General features: G+C 40.2%; 3 protein-coding genes across 5 annotated transcripts; all 3 read left to right on the top strand.

Annotated features, from left to right (window-relative positions):
• The first annotated feature begins 3,749 nt into the window (after window positions 1-3,749).
• Window positions 3,750-14,434, top strand: sncb (synuclein, beta). The gene is made up of 6 exons (XM_058062912.2): window positions 3,750-3,897; window positions 4,692-4,825; window positions 8,992-9,021; window positions 9,185-9,270; window positions 11,597-11,683; window positions 14,286-14,434. The coding sequence occupies exons 2-6, from the start codon at window positions 4,705-4,707 to the stop codon at window positions 14,313-14,315; spliced, it is 354 nt and encodes a 117-aa protein (XP_057918895.1). The 5' UTR covers window positions 3,750-3,897; window positions 4,692-4,704; the 3' UTR covers window positions 14,316-14,434.
• An 871-nt stretch (window positions 14,435-15,305) lies between these two features.
• Window positions 15,306-17,319, top strand: adirf (adipogenesis regulatory factor). Its single transcript, XM_078788190.1, has 3 exons — window positions 15,306-15,462; window positions 15,543-15,605; window positions 17,009-17,319. The coding sequence occupies exons 1-3, from the start codon at window positions 15,384-15,386 to the stop codon at window positions 17,110-17,112; spliced, it is 246 nt and encodes an 81-aa protein (XP_078644316.1). The 5' UTR covers window positions 15,306-15,383; the 3' UTR covers window positions 17,113-17,319.
• A 146-nt stretch (window positions 17,320-17,465) lies between these two features.
• On the top strand, window positions 17,466-24,357 carry gprin1 (G protein regulated inducer of neurite outgrowth 1). 3 transcript variants are annotated; one of them, XM_058062903.2, is made up of 3 exons: window positions 17,466-18,346; window positions 19,456-20,901; window positions 23,019-24,357. In XM_058062903.2, the coding sequence occupies exons 2-3, from the start codon at window positions 19,486-19,488 to the stop codon at window positions 23,073-23,075; spliced, it is 1,473 nt and encodes a 490-aa protein (XP_057918886.2). In that variant the 5' UTR covers window positions 17,466-18,346; window positions 19,456-19,485; the 3' UTR covers window positions 23,076-24,357. The 3 variants fall into 3 exon arrangements, with proteins under 3 accessions (XP_057918886.2, XP_057918884.2, XP_057918885.2); XM_058062901.2 differs by having other exon boundaries at window positions 19,456-24,357; XM_058062902.2 differs by having other exon boundaries at window positions 19,479-24,357.
• Window positions 24,358-24,492: the final 135 nt, after the last annotated feature.

Consider the following 24,492-nt stretch of genomic DNA (forward strand, 5'->3'; position numbering starts at 1 on the left):
ATAAGCATAAAAAGATTGTCTTGTATTGTTATATTGGGTTGAGAGGTGCAGTCTGGGGTGTACCCCGTCTCTTCCCCGGAGTCAGCTGGGATAGGCTCCAGCATATGAACCACACAACCCTAATGAGGATAGGAAATAGCATTGAAAATGTATTGATAGGTTTAGTCATGCGAATCTATCAACTATCATTGTGTTTGTGATTCTACTGAAAGAACCAACACAATGAAAGATTGTTGGACCTTGAGTAAAGGCGATCTATTGTATTTCACAATCTGGCAATTTCTCCAGAGATAGAACACAATCGTGGGTATGATGAAATGACACACATAAATCAGTTACGTAAACGTGGCTTACCACCGCTTTCATGGTAAAGAGAGGGCGTTCAAACCGTGAAATTCAGATCCCTTTTTGCCTGGAGCATACCATTCCCTTGCCGTAGTTGTCTATTCCTAGAGAACTTGAACTCTCGGGGCAGTAATGTGCTCGTTAACACTTAAAACAACTGTATAACAACGTATGTGCGGTGAGCTGTGGAGCATATTATCTGTCAAAGTTCATTTCTATAGAGCAGATAAAATTCCATTTTCCTGCTGTTTGATTTCACATGTAGCACATTTCCGGATGGGTGCCATTTTCATCAAAAGTGTTGTGCAAGTTAATGTAGTGTACCGAAGGGATCTTTGTTAAATGGACCAGAAAATCTGAAGGTGGCCTCAACGACCGGACCCTTATTAGGAGCAAACGGCAATCTCTTGTGATTCAAAGACAGCAAACATGCTGAGAAAAGCTCTTAGAAGGCATACTTCATTAAATAGACTTTTATCGAGTAGAGACAATCAGGATCGAGTGTGATGTTGCATGAAACTTCTCAAAGCTGCAGAAACTTGCCAACAAACCCAGAGACGAGTTCAGCGCAGAACTGCTGCTACTTCACATCAAAAGGAGCCCGTTGAGGTGGCTCGGGCATTTAGTCTGGAGGCCTCTTGAACGCCTCCCTAGCGAGGTGTTGATGACTTATTAAATAAGTAAGTCATCTTTTTCTGAAATGGTGCATTCATGTGCATCACCTAACTCCTCGGATACAAGTTGCCGCTGCATTCAGGGACAAATGGCTGTAAATCACAGCAAACACACCTACACGTGATATTTACAAAACCAACCACCTGCTGCTCATACAACAATAAGGCGATGTTACAAAATGTTCAACCATTGAATTATCTTCAATATATCAAGTTCATGAAAATAATAAAGTTTGTTTTTTTAAGTGTGCAGGAGCAGGGGGAATATGGCTTCAAGTCAAACGTCTGAAAATGACTGTAATAAGTTTGGGCACCACTGATTTATGCTATTGTGGCGCCCCCTATCGGTTGTGCTTTGAAGTACAATACGCTTGCATACTGTACATGTAATAGCCTACAGTATTTTTTTCACTAAATGCACCAAAGCAGGGGTGTTCAAAGTGTGAGGGCCATTTGTTAAAATGAAATTAATACATTGTTAATGAGATATACAGTGTTGTTATATATTGCATAGTTTGCTTGGTCACCTATCACACTAAAATAATATGTATTTTATGCACCAAATGTATCAAAATGCCCCCCTGCCTCCTTCATATTTCCGGTAGGTGACTTTTTGTGGGAGAAATTTCAAGTCAGTCTGGCTTTTTACTATTTTACTATTGTACATATTTTACTTTGTGTAAACTGAATCTTGTGATCGTCATAATTTCACTTTTTAAATTGAACTACTGAAATAAATTATTTTTTTTAATACAATGGGGTCATTTGAAAGGCTGCCATTATTACAAATAACCGCAAGGGGGCAGACTCTGCTCAAAGTTGCTGCAGACATGCAAATGAATATGAATTACTTTCGTAACCTGAAAAGCCAAATGAGTTAACTCCATGTAAATGATGGAGTTAAAATACATCGATGACTCACAGTGTCTTTCTTATTTGCCCCACATTGAAGCCATTTTAGTGGTACTATTGATCGTGAATGTATATCAGCACCATGGATAGAGACACGAGTGTAGCACCAAGGACAGCGCAGGGGGAGGTGTTGGTGAATAATGTACGTGCAGAATGAATAAATACGGCCTCATATTCGTTATGTCTTACATTTTACATGTAGTCTACACAAAATGGGGGCCCTGTCATGTTTTTTTTTTTGCATCATGAGAAGTGAGGACAGTTCAAGGAGAGCTAGCTTGCTAGCTAGCTAGCTGGGATTTCCTACCACTGGAGGGGAAAATGACGTCAGAGAGAAGCATGCCTGGTGGGGCTGTGATCAAATATCGAGTATCTGCTTACCACAGACTTAGAAGGCTTGAGTGGATTTTAGTCCTTAAAAGCCTCCCAAGTGTTCCTGAAGGTCACACACAGGCTGTGACACCACTGAGCTCCCGTCATATATTGTTTTCAACAAAACATACACTTTGATGTCAAATAATTTTAATCATTGCTGCTTTTGTTTTACATATATGAATGATCATAGGGCAAATGTAGCATTTATGCTAATTATACAAACTAACCCCGCCCCCTCAGTTCATACAGGAAATGGACTCCCCATAGAAGTCAATGCAGATGCTGCAAACTGGAGCAAAATTATTCATTATATTGTTTATTAAATTTAAACATAATAATGATAATACAAGTGCAGTAAATATATTCATACTTGCTCACACACCTTCACATAAAAAGCAGAATAGTGTAGGTATAAACATAAGTAGAACCGGAATGGGACCTTCCATACACAACATTCACGGTGATTTATTGTGATTTATGGTGATTTATTATTTACTATGAATAAGAATGTGATTCATTAGCATACATCGTGATCTTAGCAGGTTTCAAGACATTATTCTGGCAGTACCAGCTGACATGTGGTGATCAATATAGTGGAGGAGGCTGGTGATGGGGGTGGGAGGACGGGGGAAGGAGGAGGAGGAGAAGGGGAGGGGTGGGCGATACTGCAAATTATGATATCGATATTGATACCAATACGGACCCTGTGAAATTTGGGGTAAAAAACAAAAACAAATTTGCCCTAAATTTGTAATACATGGTAAAATGTACACAACTGTTTCTTTAAAGTGTTCAAATGTTTACATGCGTAAACATGTTTACATTGTCCTGAGGTCATTGAATGCACCAGATTTTGCAGCGAGGCAAAACAAGCCAATACAGGATGTCCTTTTGTTATTACGCAAGCTTTTTTTTTTTTTGCATTTACATTTACATTGTCCTGAGGTCATTGAATGCACCAGACTTTGCAGAAAGGCAAAACAAGCCAATACAGGATGTCCTTTTGTTATTACTCAAGCTTTTTTTTTACCATTGACTGGTGGCCCAAGGTGAGTGTGAATGGTTGTTTGTCTATATGTGCCCTGTGATTGGCTGGCCACCAGTCCAGGGTGTACCCCGCCTCTCGCCCGAAGACAGCTGGGATAGGCTCCAGCATCCCCCACGACCCTCGTGAGGAAAAGCGGTAGAAAATGAATGAATGGTGGCCCAAGTTATAAGGGAGGAATAAAATAAGCTCTGCTTCTTCCTGCTCCTTTTCAGGCATGTTAAATTGCACTGTTGCTTTTGAGGTTCATGAATGTAACTTGATAAACATGTCTGGAAAAAAAAGAAAACATACCATAAAACAATTTATGTGATGTTTTTACGATAGTATTGATCCAGAGGGATAACGCCACTGGTATCGATTGTATCGATGTTGGTATCGACTCACCCCTAGTGAAGGGGGCGGTCCCTGTTGGTGGAGATGATCGTGAGTAAGGCCCACTATAGTGATCATTAGAAGATATATCGCTGCCCTTAAAAGACGGTGGTTGGAATCAACCGTGCGGCACAATCACGAAGGAGACAAGTCGAGGCTATTTGTAAATAGGTAAGAACATATATATAATTTTAAATGATCGATGTTTTTTTGTAAATGTTTTTTATTAGTATTTCTTAGCTTGTCCGGCTGTCACCATTTGAAGCTTCTAAGTCTGCAAGGTGAAGCAAAAGCAAATAAATTCGAAATACGACGACTTCATCTAGATTCGAATGCTTTTCGTTGCTAATTAAAAATGCTATCAGTTGCGGGTGAGAATCGCTCGACGGCATCATGATCGTCTTCGTCTGCAGCATCGCACGACGCAAATTTGCACGTTTCATATCGGAAGTGAATGTGTGCAAACGGAATGAGATGGCGTCCCCCGTGTGTGTTTTAACACCGTAACGTGTGTACATATGGCATCGTTCCCATCCCCCAGCAGTAAACGGCACCTCTATGAATATTCCGTGCGGCCCCCATTAAACAGGCCCTGCTTGAATGGAGGCATCTCCCTACTACTGAGAGTAGCATTTCAAGTCAGCAATAATTAATGACCTCCTGCGCAATTAACTATTTCATTAAATCTTTGTCATCTTTTGCATATTTAATACACGCATAAGGAAAGGGCCTTGAATGCAAGAGTGAACAGTGCGTTTATTCCTTAGTCTTATATGGCCGGACTGCAGTTGGCGGTATCCACCGCAGGGGGCGTTGTTGCTCCCATTTCCTCATCCATCTTTATTGATAGTGTGTATTTCTTTTATATCAAACACTCCAGTCAGGATTGTTTTAATGACATCCTTATTGGCAGGAGCCATTCCTTGTGCTGACATTGTGAAGTGCATTTCCTGTCTTATCCACAGTTTCTCCGCCAACATGGATGTGTTGATGAAGGGTTTGTCCAAAGCCAAGGAGGGCGTGGCTGTGGCCGCAGAAAAAACCAAGGAAGGAGTTGCAGTTGCAGCCGAGAAGACTAAAGAAGGAGTTATGTTTGTAGGTAAGTCATAAAAAATCATACTGTGTGACCTACATCTGTGGACCATAACTTGGGAGTTATAGAAACACAATATCTGTTATTTTCATATCATTGTGTGAATTATTCATTCACCCACATAAGTGATCAATGCCTGTGTTTTTTACTTACGCAGACGGTGCACTAGGTCATTAATTATTGAGGCTGTTTTAACAACCAGCTACTAAAATAGCATCGATATCAGTAGTTGTAAGATGTAGTGCACTGTAGGGAGGAGTAATCCAAGATGATGCCATGCTCCAAATGTCCTTATGGCCTCTCGCTTGACTTGACAGAGCTACAAGCAAGGAGATGGTGTGGGGGGTTGGGGCAGCGGCAGCGCTTGCCACATGTCTGTGCGCTGGATGGGATGGCAGGCAAACCAGCGAGCGTGCAAAATGAATGTATATGTCACGTTTTCCAGCATAAGACCATAACCGGAGAGCTTTATACGGGGGTGGAGTAATGGCCGAGTCTGGGGTTAGCGTGTAAACACCCTCAGGCTACAATGGAGCCGCACAGCTGAGGAGTCTTTTACAGTTTTGTGTCATTCTCATACCATTGCAAATATCATGTACCTCGGGGGTGTCCAAACTTTTTCCACACACTGAAAAATGCAAAAATGTTCAGCCTTTTTGTTCTATTTTCCAGATTTTTGTCATATTTTCTTTTAAATTGTATTTCTACATATTGTCGTGGGCTGCAAATGGCCCACAGGTTGCACTTTGGACACCGATATACTGATTTTACTGTACCTGTATGCAACTTTGAAAGCATTCTTCATATATGATAAAAAACAGCTCTTGCATGGTATGAATAATATGGTATGGTTTTTAAAGTCAGATTACGTTGATGTCTGTAATTATTGTCTTCATCCGGTATCCTCAGAGCACCGAGTGGATAAAAACTGTACGGTTCAGATTCTCTTACAAGACTTGTATCTTCTGGTCTGAGCAGGCTTCATCAGCTCATGTTGATTGACAGCTCAAATCTTGGATGAGAGGCAAAACATCCTCTAAGACTACCTGAATAGTCCTTGCTCTGAGATTACGATGATGTTTAGCATCCTGAGCTAAGCCATTATATCAACGGGGCAGGCTCGTGTCAGGACCCAAATGGATCACTGACTGCCAGAATATTATACTGTAAGTTATTGTATTGATATTTAAAGGAAAACTGCATTTTGGGTGGGAATTTTCATCCACAACCTTTATGTGAGACATGAACACATATCTTTTCTGTGCATTATAAAGATATAAAAACAGCTAAAAAAAAGAGGCAGGTAATAGGAAACACCAACTGCACCCACAAAGCCGACTATTTAAACACTTGATATGAAAGTTTATAAATCAAAATATAAGAATTCCACATTTTCTGTGGAATTCATTTTACAGTTAGTTTATATGCCAACTACACATGCACCTTTATGACAAATACAGTATTTAATTTTTGCATTGGTTGTACATTTTGTTAAAGGCTGATTTTACAGAAGACGTCCACGTCTAATTTACTTAATTGTCTATGAGACATGAAAAAAAAGTCCACAAAATGAAAAAGAAATATGTTTAGAACTAAAATGACCCTTTTGGACGGGGGAGGGACCAGCTGGCACAACATGTGCTTTCATGGCGGTCTCCAAAAGTATCCCAATAATACCAGAAAGGTCTTTTGAAAAAGAGTATTTAGAGGCGTGTCCGTACAGAGTACACACTGTGCGTACAGTAGATGCTTATTTTGATGTCCGTATAGTGCAATTAAGGTTGCATTGTGTGTTCCATGTGTATTAAGTTCTTTATTAGTATTGTTTACACTATGAGTGAGTTGGGTGTTTGGGTTAGTAACATCCTGTTCCTTCGTGCAGTGTATTATTTGCATATTTGCATAGCTAGTAGCTACAGTTGCAATAAGAGTTGCAATACATACTATTTGTGGAGGGAAATACTGCTATAACAGGGCCAGCCATATTGTACTGAGCAACCTAGACAGAAGCGTGTACCACGCAGCAAATTGACGGTTCGACATTTGAGTTTTTGTGTGACTTTAGAGCAATGTTTTGGTCGGTTTGCAAATTATGCAATGTTAAATTTCCCTGTGTTATGTCAGTGGGTTTTTCCCATCAGGAGCCCCAAAATGGCGTGTTGTACTCCACTTTGTCATGATATGGTGACAGTTGTTTCAGGTGCATTGTCAGACGGATCTGCGGTGAGGTCTTAGCTGAAATCTAATTACTGTTTGCCTGTCAATCACGAGCGGTAAACATACCAGGCTGCAGTCAAAACACACGCAAGCTCATTTTCACATCCTCTATGCTCGTCTCTCTGCTTGTGTTTCGGCCGCGGTGCACAAAATGGATCAGCATATCCACAGCACGTCTGTGTGTCTGTGTGCCGCCCCAGAAAGCTACGTGCGATTTACTTGAAGGCCCTTCTTGGAGGAGGGGTGACGGTGAGCTGAGAGGTCTGGGGACCATCCTGTGACAGCCCCTGCTGCTGCTGCCAGAAACGGCATATTTACTTGTTTTACAGTATATTGATATTTGGGACAGGATTCAGCTACTATTATTGTCGGTATAATGATTCGAATTTAATAATGCTATCAGAAGTAATATTTCAGCACATTTAGTGCTTATCCCGAGAGGTGTATTTATTATTTTTTCACCTCATTTTGGTTAATGAGGCACTGGTAAATGAATACCTAAGACAGCACATTAAGGGACCCAAATCGAAAAAACACACCAGGACTTAGCTGTGAGGCAGAGAAAGGTCTTATATTTTTTTGTGATAGAAATAATTTGTGGTTCTTTCTGCGCACTCCCCTGGTGTGTTGTTTTCACATGGTTGCATTTCCTAGATGTAACTTTGCTCCAAGGCTGGCTTTTGTAAAAAAAAAAAAAAAAAGCTTCGCAGTTTGGCCTCTACTCTGGATTTTAAAGGTCCTCAGGGACCAATAGTGCATGTGGATGCTACCCATTTGAGGGCCCTGTGTGATCAGCGTAGTCGTAGTTTGGCCAAATAGCAGGATGGAGCAAAGTGCAGATGGATGAGAGCTGCCAAAAGGTCAGACAATTGAACAATGCTGTGGTTGTATTGTAAAGCAGTCTAATAAGTCTCTTAAATAGATTGCTCCCTGGTGCCTCGGGATATGCGGCTAGTTTTGGTGGAGATCTTTAAATAACTTTGACAAAAATAAGAATTGAGCTCATTCTTAGGACAGTTATATCAAGATGCATCTGTACAACCTCACGTGTAAAAAAGCTTTTAACAGCCAATTTAGGAACTTAGTTAGAAACTACCTTTGTGTGTAAGTGTATGTTTTATCTTATTTCTATGATTATGCTGACTATATTGAAAAATATATATTCATTTGTGACAGTCAGGTCTGGAAGCCATTAACAGCGATAAACAAGGGATTTAATACAAAATACAACAAAGCCAACATACTCAATGTGGGAGTAGCAGGTACTGGCTGAGCTTTGTCTTCGGTTGGCTAAAGGTACCATGAAAACGTACTATTATGAAGCAAAAAAAAAAAAAAACACAAATATGACAACAACAGGGCATACTAAGAGAAAGATGTTCCTACTATTAAATATCCAAATAGAAGAAGAAGTCACATGGAAACAGGAGTTCAGAACATTCAGAAACATTCTCATCCCATTGAAAATATGTCAAAATGAATTGGGCTGCAAAAAAAAAAAAAATATATATATATATACATATATAATAGCCTAATGGGCTGCCAAGTGATGAAAAAATGCAATCAAATTAATCAGTTTTCAAATTAATTAATCACCATTTGCACCTATGTGTGAAATATGTCAAGTTTTCCTGTATTTCCTGAACAAAAAAGATAAATGACCGGACTGGATTATATATATATTTGTGTATCAACAGCTCCAAAATTGAAATTTTGCTAAAAGATACCACACATGTATGAAATATAAACAATGCCAATCTCTTTATTATTAGCATAGCATTTGAATCACATGTGTTTTTCTTTGTCTTTCAGTTTATTTACACCAAATATGCACGCATAATAAAGATGTTTCGGAGTGTTAGTTCAACCCCCTCATACCCTTCCACGCCCCCCCATGGTGCATTTGTAGTCTATATGTGTCCTAACCTTGTTTTTTATGTTTATTATTACCTCAGGTAACAAGGCCAAAGACAGTGTGGGTACTGGTGAGTTTTCCCCTTTGTTTAAATGTTGCCATATTCCAGTCCAATTGCTATAAGTCTGCAAAGAAGACTCATGGCTGCCCTGATATGAAGTATGCATGCCCATATCTGAAACATGAACATTTAACATTTTTTCATACTACAGTGCCTGTTTTTGTGTGTGTAGTGGCTGAGAAGACAACTGGAGCGATGGGGAACATTGCTGCTGCCACTGGCCTGCTGAAGAAGGATGACTTCCCGTCTGACATGAACGTAGGTGGTCTTATTGTGATAAATACACTCCAGACGCATCTTAGCTCACACGGTCGATATTTGATATGATAACGTTAATGAACATACAGTAATTGTCCCAGCGTTTATTTACCTTAGACCAGAAAGAGGACGAGCCGATAGTTGGAGAGGTCAACATTTGAAAACTCATTATACTGTGTATAACACCTTTGTGTTTAACATAATAATTTGGAGTACATGAGAAAGTGGAACGAATGTAACTCCTATTGACCACATGATTATTTGTTTCATTTGTATTGTATATTGCACAACATAGCATTATTTCATACTGTGGAGTTTATTGTTGTTCAAACAACAGTATGAGAAGCGTAACACGTATTGGATTCCACACTGACAGCATTAATGGTGGACAAAGATGACGAATGCTCATCGTTCATGATGATCGGGAGGATGCCTACAGCCGCATTTATTAGTTATACACACTTGCATTTCAATATTTTCATGCTGTATATTCTACACCTTTGGAGTATGTTTATGTCAAAGAGTCGAGTGAAATCTGGAGTATTTTTAAAAATATTATTTACTTTAGTGTTTACCACATTTTAACACTAAATTTGATAAATACACTGAATGTCTTTTGGAATTGTTTTATTTTTAAAATAAGACCATTTTGAACATAGCCTTATTCATAGAAAATAGTTAATAAAATAGTAATAGATGCACAATTCTATGGGAAATGACATAATAACCTTTACATTGAACGCTTTGAATAGGGACGCATTTTACTTAAGTCATCAACCCATAATTCAAGTCAAGTCATTGATGTCAAATTCCAAGTCTAGTTTCAAGTCTTTGGCGTTATTGTCAAAGTCGTCGAAATTGTGACTCGACTCCACACCTCTGGTTATACGTGACCTTAAATCTCATCCACGCATGGACTGGATTGTTGACGTGAGTGACCTCGCCGTGAATGACCTCGCCATTCATGCATTGATGTTGTTTATCTCTGGTAGGCCGTACGTGAACCAGAGAGAGGTCCTCGACCTTTTCTAAGCTTTCATCCTCACAGTCGGACCCCCTCCGCTGCTTTCACTAAGCTAGTAAATCTAACACTTTGTTGGATTGGCTTGTCTAAAGGGATCAATACGACTGCTTACAGTATTTCGACATCCTGGCAAAAGCGTAAAACATTTCAGTGGCCAGAACATGGTGTATACATGCACAGCGAGGGTTATTTAGCTATTAAAATAACCCAAATATATTATATTAAATATATTATAAACAGCTATGGTTGCACCTTGATGCAGTGCTACACCAATGCAAAAAAAACCAACATTCTTCATATAAAGATTGTTTGTGATGTAAGCTTCCCCTCAGGTCGTCTTTTCGGTGGGCTCACTTCGCTTGCAGCAATAACACCGCCATGATTGAGCACTTAGGATTATGGTCTGTTCTCTGACCTAATTGACTTGATTAGTGGGTTTAAAAATAAGAGTTGTGACCCACTCAGCTTTGTATTCAGGTCTCATAGTTGCCCGAGCAGCGATGAGCAAACTGCTGACAAAGGAAAGAGTCGCCGCTAATGTAATAACCCGACACGTCAACATGAGGTTATTGCAGGTAACTGCAAATGTTTTTCTGGCACTAAATCCTGTTAAAACCCCCCCACGGTGGAAGAGTGGTTAGCATGTTGGCCACACAGTCAGTAGATCGGGAAGACCTGGGTTCAATTCCAGTGCAATTAACATGCATACATCATGTTTGACCTTCAGCCCACAGTGTAGTTTCAGAAATACAAACAAATATTGAGCAGACCTGAACAAAGAAAGGAATATTTTGAATATTAAGTTGAGCTTCAAAGCCCCCGGCAGACCAAATTTATTTGTATCTACTGCCACTGTGAGTTGAATTATCACCGGAGTAAGTTACTAGACTGAAGAATATCGAGACTGTCTTTTGGTTGTCATTAATGCAGTAGTACCTTAGCATATGAGTGTTCCAACTAATGAGTGTTTTTTATTGAGCCGTGTCTCGGCTGCAAGCTAAAATATGGACTATGAGCTGCTTGTTACCGGCAGGCATAGCCAACGAAGATACGTAACTAGCTGTTTGGAAGGCTTGCGAGTATGTGGGTGCAGAGCTGTAAGTGAGCGAGCAGGGAATTTATTTGCATTATTATTATTTATTATATATTAAACATGATATCTCCGCAATGGAAACAAAGCATGTATTCACAAAATGTCTTCAAGGTTACAACGTTGACCGTATGAGTGTACATGTATCTGGCTACTGTGTCCATGTGTTGCATATTAGCCCGCCTTCATGTGTGTTCTGTCTCGCTCTGCAGCCTGAGGAGTACGGGCAGGAGGCCATGGAGGGCCAGTCAGAGGGAATGCTGGAGCCAGAAGGAGAGACATATGATGACACCCAGCAGGTGATCAGCTTGCAGCAGACACACACATTAAAACGTGAAAGGGTATTATGATTAGTTTATGCGTGCTTTTTCAGCCAAAAGTTCATTTACGGTAGATGAGAGGCATCAGTATTCACCGGCTCGACGCCAGTTTTAACAGATCAGTCCAAAACAATCGCTCTATCCACCGTTCCGCCTTCTTATAAATATCATAATACTCACTTTTCATAGACAATGTCAGAGATATTGACTTGTCTGTGATTTTAAAACCTCCTTTAATACAGGAAAGGGAAAAATGACCCCGTATGAGTCACTATATTAATGCAAACAACAGCTAGTTAGATTGATGCTGCTCTGATTAGAATTGCGCAATAGAAAGGATTAAAGCAGCACAATTGTGAAGCAAGTGTGACACAAATGGTTATTTTTAGAAATGACCGGTTCAGGGGAGAGAGACACCCATCCAGAACAAATTGCTATGAAAACCTTAAAATAGCTCATAAAAATGATCTTTTCGACAACATTTTGACTCATAAGTGCGTTGATTTCAAGAAATATTTAGATTTCTATTTCTAAGTTTGATTTTTTTATTCCCGTTTTCTGTACTGATGATTAAAATGTTCACATTAAATCAGATTTTTTTATATTACAATGTCTTTTTATTCCCTCCCATCATGACAATATTGCATTAATCAGTTCCAACAGAATCTTCATGTCCACATTTCTGCCAGGCAACATCTCGTTCCAGCCATGTCCTCTTCCTCTCACTCCTACTCCTGCATCTTTTTCCCCTCCCCCATCACATTCTACGCCACCATTGCACACACTCCCGCTCTGAATGGGTGTGGTGATGACGCTGACAGCCTCTATGCATTGTGGGTAATGTCAGGATCTCCCTGCATTGCTGTAATATGGAGCATGTGCGCTGCTGCGGGGGTAGAGCGTGTGCATCGATGTATCGCATGGGTGTAGCGATGGAAAATGCGGGTGTTCAAGTTTAGTGGCGACAAAGAGTACGACACGTCGATAGAGGATGGAAATCTGTGGCGATAACACGAGGAGGCGTGTGCACAGATGAGGATAAGGATGCTGGGGATGAGCTCACGACTTGTCCTTGAGGCTCTTGTATTGCCTTGTGCTGCCCTCTGCAGGCTGTGCAGGGACCAGCAACCTAATGCGGTGACGTCATTACAGTACATGGGCAGCCAATATACAGTACTACAGTTAATACATGCTTTCTACAAATATGAAACATGCATCATATTGAGAGCTGTTCCACCTTATTTACCAACATAAGGAGCCATACTATTACAAGACTACATGAATTATAGTCTTCCAGGATGAATAAAGTATTCTAAATTGTATATGATTGATAGGATGTTGTATTGCAATGCGAAAATGTCAGAGAAATAATGGCACTTTTCAATAGACTACATATATTATCTACATTATTAGCTTTTATCCTTACTGTAAAAGTTTTTTTCTTGAGTATTCATGAAAGCAAACCTTTTAGTATATTTGTGTTTTAGGAAAAACACATCAGCTTTGACTTTTTTCTGTTTGGTTCTTATTCATTTGGTTCATCTAGGGCAGGGGGTGGGCAAATATTTTGACTCATGGGCCGCATTGAGTTAACAAAATTGTCCGGGGGACCAAAACATATATTTAACACACACACATAATATTTTATGCTCATAATTTTCCTTGAATTATTTGTCTAATTTATCTGTGTTATACTATCAACTGTATGTTCTTGTGTCCCTTTTTTCAGGAGCACTTTAAACATCAGACCACATCAAACTATATCATTTAATTTTTTTTTTTTTTTACTAAATAAGACATCCGACTTGCAAGTCATGTTCCCAGTTTGTATATTAAAAGTTGAAATACTTAGAAAGCAACTGGCGGGCCGGATTCAAACACTTGGTGGGCCACATGTGGCCCCCGGGCCGTAGTTTGCCCACGCATAACCAATCACCTGTTTAATCTAAACTGCAAGCTTTAGATTAATCGACTCGGAAATTAATCATGAATTACTTACAGCACTACATGAGAGCATTTATGTATGTCTAGTGGATCTATTTTCATGGCGCGGCGCAGGGTGGCGCACCCTTTGCATGGGGTGCATCTGTGCTGCTGTTATTGAAGGAAGTAGCGTAAGCTCGATGTGACATTAATAAGCCTAGGGAAGAAGTTTTGGTAATGTTTGGAATTATCAAAATATGGCAAGATAACATAAGTATTACATTTTACCAATCAATGTTATCAATGTACTTGTTCTTGCATGTAAATCAAACGATAAAACGCTGTTGGAGGGCTTCGTGGTCGAAATAGATGTGTCCCAATGATGTGCATTGTTAGCTAGCCCATATTGATGCACAGAAAATGGAAATAAATATGCATAGCTGACAATTTTCAGAAAGTTAAGACCACATCTGTCCCAAATGGGGACATTTTCTATACCGCTTGTCCTCATGAGCGTTACGGTTTGGGCGCACACCCTGGACTGGTGAATATGAATCCATCAAAAGCAACGTAAACAGAAAAACCTGGTGCATAAAAGTAGTTGCATGATTTTCCACCAACAACACGTCTCTTCATGTTATTTTTGTTCACTTTACAGGAGAGCCAAGACTACGAACCAGAAGCATAAAATCATCAGTGCGAGCCGCCATTCAACCAGCAGCACAATAATATTTCTAATAATAAAAAGGACAAACGCTATTCCAATTATTCTCCTGTTGCAAAAAAAAAAACCTAAAAAAAAAACAATTCCAGCTGAAAAAATGTTCTTCCTTCCAGACAAATCTTTTATGATTATATATTGTAAATGTTATTAATGTAATGTGTTGGGTGTCGGTATTTATTGAGCCGTAGGACCGTCCTCGCTGTCTCATTTCCTTGACTCCCTCCCAATGAAATGAGACCAGAAGAAGGGCTTGTGAATGTGTACTTTGTGTGTATCTGTATTTAGAAACGTGCAATAGATGTTCATCAACTTCCAATGAGACATTGGGAGCTGAAAAAAGTTACAAGTCCAAGTTGCAAGCAGATATTAATACAATGATATCCTCTTTTAAGTGTCGACAATGCCTGTTTGTGGGTTGTTTTTTTTTCTATTTGCATTTTCTTTTTGGAAATGTTTTTTGAAGTAAGAGTTTTGTTTTTATTTTTTATCTTTCTAGTTGCTTGTGAAATCACTCCAGTAAATCTGTTGGACATGGACAGTATACATGTTTTTGTGTGGGCGTGTTTGTGTGTACTGACGATTTTAACAGCATAAAATCAATATATTACGTCTTGAAATCATAATGGTTGTCATATCAAAAATGTGCTTTAAATTACAGGACTTGTCAATAAAACGGTTTATGTGTTTAAGCCAGACATGCAAATCCTCTGTAAATAAAAAGTGAAAAAAGAAAGGATTTGTGTTTATTTGTGTAACTAATTCATTTATGAAACCAGTGTCATGTGATTGTCTCTTTTTTTTTTTTTTTTTTTTTGTCAGAGGGGTCAGGATGTTTAGAATCTGCCGAGTCGGCAAAGGCACTTGGCATGACTGCCAGGATGCCAGTCTGATCGGGCCTCTTTCAGGTGGTTTTGTTTGGGTTAATCCGGCTGGAACGTGCAGGCTCACCAGTGTCAGGCTCAGACCGAGGGTATTAAACAGTGGTGCCGGCTACCCTCCGATTAGACCCATGCAGGGACAGACAGAGGAGCCATGGCCTCGTTGAAGAAGTCCTTTGAGGGCCTCAAAGGCAGCGGCCACTCTGCAGTAAAAGGGGTCACAGACACTGCAGGTATATAAATATATATCTATATTCTAAGGAAACACTGACCTCTGGCTTCCCTAATAGTGATGTGACTGATCTATTTTCAGTGCAGGCAGCTCAAGAGGCTGTGCAGCAGGTGGCAGACTCCTCCAAAGAAACAGCTAACGCAGGTACCAAGCACACCTACACACATGCACACACAATGTAATAGTAGTTCATAATGTCATTTAACTGCATTGTTAGACTATATGGTATCTTATTTAGTTATACGAGAGAAGCAAAATATTACAAACATGCTAGGTTAATTGGCAACTCCAAATTGTCCATAGGTATGAATGTGAGTGTGAATGGTTGTTTGTCTATATGTGCCCTGTGATTGGCTGGCGACCAGTCTCCATCACGCCCGCGACCCTCGTGAGGATAAAGTAGTAATTCCAATCCAATACAAACAGTACAGGACTGCAGTAGTTATTCTGCACTCCAGCACACACTAACTGAAATGTCCAGGTTCGATGCCATGCATTTGAACCCACATGCTACATCCAGTCAAATTACCGTTAAAGAAATAGTTCAGACTTTTTGACATGACGACATCCCTGTAAGCAGTGTAGTGTATCAATGGTGCCTTACCCCTCATCACCAACCTCCAATTGGTCCCGTGAGCCCACTTCTGATTTTTGTGATGAGGAATGTAGTTCTGTTTAGTTGCGTTCCCATCATAACACTGCACCGGTCCATTCTTGTGTACGTGAAGATGATCTTCTTCCACTGTGGAACACATACTATAGTTAAACAAGATGACAGAAGATGGCCAATTTTTATAATGCAAATGTATTAGTCTTTGAACGCATCGTGTGTTGAGAAGCCAAACTATTTACTTTCGTGGCATAACCTGTAACTTGCCACATTTGTGTGTCATTTACATCCAGATTATACTCATACCATATTATACATTTCCTTTGAATATGTCCAGGTTGAATAAAAGTGGCTTGTATGATTCATTCAAGTTTAACCTTTAGAAAGAAAACAGTTATTAAAAACATATAATGAAAATGAGTCACGCTTAAATGAAGCAGAAATGAATGATGGATGCTAATGAGGTCAGGAAGAATTCACTGAGACCTGAAAGGTGTTTATTCTATTCAGTGTCTTCTCTTTTTCCTAACATTATTAGTATTAAAAGACTATTCAAAAAACAGCTTCAAACAATGACATAATTTTTGAACTCAAAAGTTTTAACTGAATATTTATCTGCTGAAACCCAAACATATATTCTATTCTCACACACAAAACAATTATAATTGAAAATGAGCAAAAGAAAGTTTCACATAATTTTTACTTTTATTGGCCCCATGGCGGGTTATTTAGCAGTCACATGTAATCAAAAATGCACAGACAGTGAGTCAGCAATGCGTAGGGTGGCCACTCGATCCCACTGAATAACACAGTGCAGGGCTAGTTTGTTACATTCAATATTTTACGATAACGCTAACATATCTAATATTTGAAGTGCTAATTGAGTCCTCTTCATCTTTTATGAATGATTTCCTTTTTCTGTCTGACTTTGGTGCAGTTGCTCAAGAGGCCAGCAAACAGAGTCAAGCAGCCATAGGAAAAGCTGCCGACAAGGCCACCGACGCCATTAAGGAGTTTGGACAGAAACTGGACACAAAATGATCCCTTCATTCTTCTTGCTGATCCCGGATCATCATGCATCAGCAGCAGCAGGTTTTAGTTAAGTCAACATGCTGCTATGGGATCTGTAACAGTTGTAACATTCCAAAAAAAAATACCTTTCCCCCCACCGCTCTCACTTCATTCTGCATGTTTTCTAACCAATGTGTGACTATTTTGGGAAATAAAAATCGAAAGCAGCGCCCCCCCCCCCCCGCTCTTTATGTTTGTACAAAGGCTATGGAGAGCCCTCAGTGATGAAACATTACAAACACTTGCTGATAAGACGGCCTTTGGCAGGCTGACTGGAGTGTGTTGATTTCACCGTACACCTTGGCCCTCTTCAACACACCTCCTTCCATCACACTACATGGTTGCTAGGCAACAGAACTCTGTGGGGGTTAGCCATTGGCGGAGGCCTTTGAATTAGTGGTGAGAATACTTGTGTCAGCACACGGTGTTCCGGCCATGCCGCAGTCTACTACTGCTGTCCATCAGGACCTGGAAGACCCTCAAATAACATACATCAACATCTAGACCAAGTGAGCATATTTAGTTCTTCTAAATGGGAGAGTTTGGAGGGAGCATGAAAGGCATTGTGGTGCACAAGTGTTTCTGTGTGGGTGGCTTCCTTCAGCCTCCTTCAGGCTCTGTGCTCCTTTTCTGTGCAACACAACACATTCACCAATACCATATATTTTACTTCAAATTTATTTATCGTCCTTTTGAGATTCTTTGAGATGTTTGCATGCACACATTAATTCAGTGTTAATGAGATGTCTTCATGTTCTGCATTCCTCAACATCCCCTGTGATGGTTTTATCTCCACTTTAAGCATCTTTCAGTATTTCAAATATTAACATTGTTTCCCCCCCTCAAGACAGCTGCACTCGTGTCACTATCGTGGGTTAATTAGTACATTGTAAAGATGATCAGATGAGCGCTGAACATAGATTTTTGCCCTCACATTGCCACTCACTATCAGAGCCCAAGCGTGGTTTCCAGGGAAACTGGAAATGTGAAGCTTTTCAACAGGCACAGCAGCCACGGTTTTAAAGAGCGACGATTGCCTCAGACAGATTCTTCTAGAGACAACCCTGGAACCAGCACAGCAGTCAAGAGCAGGGAAAGAACGCCACACATTTCAGGGTCCATCAATATCAACTTTGGACCATGTTTGACCTGAATATGACAAAAGGACTTGCCGGGACTTCATCAGTCTGATTAGAGCGCTCAGGTACGTCTCCTGCTGTTTGTTTTATTGTGTTGTGCTTTTTTTGTTATTATTTTGGCATTAGAATGTAATAGACTTCATTCTGGTGTATGCACTTAATACTTTTAAACTATTTGCATATCAGGGTAATCATATAAGACAATGCCATGTGGTGGATAATCAAGCAAACAGTCTAGTATACACCAGAACCTTCACAGTAAACACTATTTATCTAGTGACTGTTCCAATTTAAATACACCTGTTCTTGTCACGATGTGGGACTCAGCCTCCGTGGAAACTAAACAGCTTGTTTAGCTTTAGCTTCCTTTGTTGTTCCTTTCCGTCCTCTCACTCTTTACTCGTTTCACACACCTTTGGCTCGTTGTCATTTGTTTGTTTGGTTTGGCCAGTTGCCGTTGCCAGTTGCTGCGACCTGCATTTTGGTCCTGTTCTCTGCATCCTGGGGTCCCACATGAGCAACCGTGACAGGCTCAAACCTCCACTGTTATAAAAGCTTTATATTCTATGTGCAATGTTTTAATTTTTTCCACTTTTCTGACCTATAAATGTCATTAGAATGCTGTATTATCGTGTTAAACGATGCCAAAGTTTCAGATAATGAGATTTGCATATTTGGAAGTGAGCCCTGAAAGAAGTTTGGGATGGCTCAAAACGCTTGGTTTCAAAAGGCGCGGTAAAACAGCCCCTTTGTGATGTCACAGAGGGCTGGACTTCCTTATATGGTTCATCGTCAGGAAGCAGTTTGAGCGTGTGACCAATCACGGTGGAGTGGGCTGTGGGTGGAATAAATAAAACAGACCATTTTGGCAGGAAGTGCAAATCAAAGGAAATACAGCTGGAATAGGTGCAGAAGTTTTCTGTGCAGGTTATTGTGTGTAGCTGCTCTATAGGAGTCCGCAACTCAATACAAAGGGTCGAAAAATGAGCATAGTAGATCCAACTATTTTAACCATTCCACATGTTAGCAATAATATAAGTATAATAAATCTAAAATTAAAAAAACTATATTCACTCTATTAATTGTTAGTATTGTTTTTTTGTTGTTCTTCTTATCATGATTACATTTTTGCTTCAAACAATGTTGATGAATGTTGATGTCTTTATCCTCATAGGAATATCTTCTACTTTCAATCAGGGACAAAATGGGAAGTCTGAAGAACGAGACGCAAGGTTTTGACAAAGAGGACGGAGAGCGTTCAAATGGCGACTCTATCCTTGAGGAACCAGTCGTGAGCACCAATCAAGAATCATCAAGTGAAGGGGGCGGGCAGACAGAACTGATCCATAATGAAAGCCATGCTGATGATGAAAGCTTGGAGGAAACAAAAGATCAAGCTCAGTCCGGGAGGCATGGTGACCGGACCGATGCTGTACCCGTGAATCCTGAGAGGCTCCTCAACTGTGCAAATGATACAAACATGTCCGAGGATAAAGTCTTGTCTCCTTTGCCATCAACTGTGGACCCCTCTGATCCGAATTCCCCGGCACCTTTTGGGCAGCACCATATGCGCACGCAGGTCAGCTTGGAGGTGGTCCAATGTCACTCAACAGCCACCAGCCCCATGACCCCACCTGAGGGGGGCCATTCCTTCATCTTCCCAAGCTCCTTGACGAAATCCAGCACAGTGGGATGTTCTGATAGTAAAGATGCTGAACTTCAGGTGGGTCAGCAAGTGGAGTTCTGCTCAGTGGCCACATCTCCTATGACTCCAAAGACGCCCTCGATCACAGCGTTCCCAGTACTTACTGGGAGTTCAAAGACAACAAGAAGTTCAGCAGAAGCTACCCGTGATAAAATCACTTCTCCGGAAAGCTCCACTAGTTCTGCTGCTGAGCCACGCTTGGAAGATAATAACAAGCGGTGTAAGCAACAACAGATGGGAAGTATGGACCAAGACATTACAATCCTGGTGACCCACTATGACAACACTCAAGGCAAAGAGCAGCAGGAGTCAGCCTGTTCCCCTGTAGAGCCAGACATGGTCAAGATTGAGAAAAGTCAAGAAGATGACAAGGTCTCCATAGGTCCTGATGACACAAACATAAAATGTCCACATAACAAAATCCAAGAAGGAGACCAAACACATTCAAAGCCAAACATCAAACTTAACCAACTGGAGGAGAAGGATGTCTCAAAGCCTCCTCCTGTCCCTGAATCTCCAGCGCCTGTCGGCTGCCACAATATTCGCACCCAAGTGAGTCTGGAAGTGGTGCAGTGTCACTCAGTGGCCACCAGCCCGATGACCCCTCCTGAGGGGGATCACGCCTTCCACTTCCCAAGTTCTAGCATAAGAAAAGACGCAGAGATGCAAGTGGGTCAACAAGTGGAGTTTCGCTCTGTCGCTACGGCACCAATGACGCCAAGAACGCCCACCGTCACAACTTTTCCTGAGATCAGAAAAGAGGCTAGCATCGGGGAGAACATCGCGGAAGAGGAGGAGGAAGAAAAGCAAGAACAACTTGAGGAAAAAGAAGAAGAAGCAGCTGAGGAGAAATTGGCGGACGACACTGAGGAGGACCACGACTGCAAGGAGAAGAGCGAGGAGGTGGTGCAGGAGGTGAGCTGGGACGAGAAGGGCATGACGTGGGAGGTGTACGGGGCTGTGGTGGAAGTGGCCGTTCTGGGCTCAGCCATCCAGAAACACCTGGAGAAACAGGTGAAGAAGCAGAAGCCCTCGTTGCCTCCCCCTCCGCCGCTCAACCCCTCGGCCATACCTCTGACCCCCGAGGCCACCCAGGGGGGCGGAAGCCGTGCGGCCAAGAGGGGAGAGCAAGATGAGAAGGTGGGCCGGAACAGAAGAAACCCTTTTCGGCATCTGATGGAGAACATGCAACAGCCGCATTGTTGCTCTCGAGCGCACACCACAGAGTGACGTATGATGAGCCATGTCACACAGAAAAGGACTACATGATGCCTAAGTGTCACAAGGCGCTAACTCGCCCTGTGACACTTGATTTTTGGGGGCTGGCTTTGTCCTGTGTCACTCACAAACCCTTAAGTTAAACTTACCATACATCGTGTTTTAGCCCTTTTTTGCTCTGCAGAATTTCCCCCAAAAACACAATCTGTTCCGTGATTCCGGTTGACTTCCGAGTCTATTTTCAAAACAATTTGACTAACATAAGGGGGGGGGGGGGTACTGTCGCTGTCATGAAACCGAAGTGAACCAAACATAAAGTAAAACTACTCAAACTCTTTGATTGTGTTTGCAGAAAAGGTTGTGAAAAATGACCAGGTCCTCATAAGCTTTGCAGTTGCTTCGTCAGTATTTTTACTTTGTTTTAATTTAGTTTATTCGCATTTAACAAGGACATTGTGCAAGCATATTAATCTTTACAAAAAGACGACATGCTGTACACCAGATTTAGCCACAGCTACTTTCCATCTTCATCTGCAGTCCCCGGGCAGGTCGTTTACAAATATAAAATCAATAAAATGCAATCAATGAAACACACTCAACATTCATACAGCATATCCAACAGTATATCATTCATAGCCATTCACAACAATATCAAATGAAAACTACAAACAGGAACTAATGAAGGAAATACATTTAGAGAGTTCGGGTTAGCTTAGTTCGGTCCTCATTAACTACTGTAATTTAGCATACTTACGTATGTTGACTGCTGAGTTCCCAGTAATATTTTCTTTTTAAGTCATTCATACTCAAAATTGATAGGTTGTGAAATAGAAAAAAAATACCACAGTATTTGTTTGCTAGCTTGGCTGGTCAGTTCCTTGCTAGTTGCTAGCCAAAATGTTAGCATCTGCTTTGCAATACTAATATGTGTAAGTAATGTATATTTAATAACTCATTAAGATATTGTACTTCAAGACATATGTGCATATGTCACAATAAGTTCCATAACCGAAAAAGTGACGTTAAAGAAATTAGTTATAGTTAGTAATTAGTTATAGTTTCGCTATTGATGCAATATGACTCAAGGAAGTGAGACAGTACAAAAAAAGAGTAATGGAATTACATATGTATTTCTCCTTAATTAATGTAATTAGTCACCATGAAAAGTAATTACTGTGTTTTTTTTTAAAAGGAACTGGTAATTATTGAGAGATGTATGATGAGATTGGAGTTACAAACACTTTTCCCTTGAACATAATGTACACTTCACGTGTATATTCTTGCCTTTTATACTACGTGTGTGATGTGGAAGCAACGCTAGTACTACCATCCTGAAAATGACTCTTTTAACTTGAAAGACCTCAACACCGAGTCCCCTGAATTGACATTTGAAAACAAGTCAAATCGCTGCAGTACCTTAACTTGCCAGTGGAAAAAACTTTATCCTTCCATTCGGATGCTTTTAACTTCTTACTTTATGCTTTTTCCCTACTTAGTGTCAAACTTAGCAACTCTTAGAATTAAATTGCAAGTTATTGTTAAATCCGCGTAGCCTGCACAAGCGATGTGCAAAGTGATGTAAACAAAGCTACCAGTATTGTACGTCTATGTACGGAAAATTAATGTCAGACTGGTTGTCCCGTATAGCAATCATGTGACAAACGTCAACGTGAGAATGGATGATAGGCTGATGTCAAACTTTTTTTTTAACCCACATTACTTATTGATTGTCATTGTTAGCTATTCTCCTTTTAATGCCCGCCTTCCTACCGTGATCTTTCAATTGTCACTTTTATCTGCTTTTTTTGTTGAAGCACTTCAGACATGAGCATGAAACCATGGCAACAAGTTCCCTGTCTCCTGGTTGCTAACAAGCTGCATGGATGGAGGTGGATCAGAGAGTCACGGCCCTGAGGTCGATGAGTAAAATCAAGAGGTCATGTCGTGAGGGATATGAAATACAAATGGATGTAAATGTCAGTGCAGGCTTTTGTACGTGGTCTGGTATTCTGCTTTTCAATTTGGCACCATTTTCTGACTTGTTTTGTGGAAAAGTAACGCACAAAATCACAAAATCATGAAATGATGACTTCAGCTATGTGAATGTTTTCTGTTATTCTCACAGCAGTTTTTGGTTGTAATAAAGTGAATCCTAAATGTAGTTTAGTTTTCAGAATTGTTGTGCAATTGTTGGTGTGCAGACAATTAGAATCACATTTACCTTGAATAATTTATTGCACTTTTATACATTCATTTCGGTGTGACCAAATCTTTTCTGTGCTACTTGTAAAAGAACTCACGGAACACGAAGATGCAAAAAGACAGACATACAATCTCATGTCATCCAACGAGGCAATGCAATACACTGTTCTCTTTATGTTTAAGGCCAGCATCACCGAAATTGTGTGCATTGTGAGTTGCTATTCTACATACCACAGTTCATTTCAAAGAGAAACAGTTTTCAAATGATTGCTTTCTCACATACGGACAAAAAAATAAAGCAATTGCAGTGTGCACAAACCATTTGTTTTCACCTTCTTTTTATCCTGTTGATTAAGCGACAGCAAATACAGTTTTGCAGGTACTGTGACATCTCACTATCACAGTTGTACTGCAGCCAGATGATATTTGTTTTGGAGATGCAGGGAAAGGATGAAACCAAACATGGATGAAAGAAATGCTACACAATATGTTAATAAGCTAAACACGGGAGCAGAGCCAGCTGGCCCATTAGGCAACTTCAATAACATATTAAAAATATTATTAATTCTTAAAATGGAAACACTCTCACTGATTCACATTTAAAGCCAATTTCACATTCCCATTTTTTTGTTGTTTTGTATATAGTTGTGTATACAATAGGTATTTTGCGTAGTTATTTTTTTGTAAAACATTGGTGCATAAAGTATAACTGTAGCTTGTAGTAGTAGATTTGTATTGTGTGCAAATTGTGTGGTTTAGATTGTTTGATGTTGAATGTTGTATTGATTTTTTATTACTATCATTATTATTATTATTATTTATTCACTTATTTACAGGATTTTTTATTTTGTGGAAAGGTATTCATTTATATTGTAGTTCAGATTTCTTTATTTGGAATTTGTTAACCTTGTAAATTGGGTGACACATTAAAAGAAAAAGGTGAAAACAATGCAGGATATTCTATTTATTCTATTTATTCAATTTATTCTATATTCTATTCTCCCAATTACTTCCAGAAGTATTTGGACAATGATGTTTATATGATGCACCAACATCATGGCTTGGAAATAAAACAGTCAACGGCAT

Source organism: Doryrhamphus excisus, linkage group LG22 (genome assembly GCF_037039965.1).
Source record: "Doryrhamphus excisus strain RoL-2023G ecotype Guam linkage group LG22, RoL_Dexc_Guam_v1.1, whole genome shotgun sequence".
In the NCBI taxonomy this organism is placed as follows: Eukaryota; Metazoa; Chordata; class Actinopteri; order Syngnathiformes; family Syngnathidae; genus Doryrhamphus; species Doryrhamphus excisus.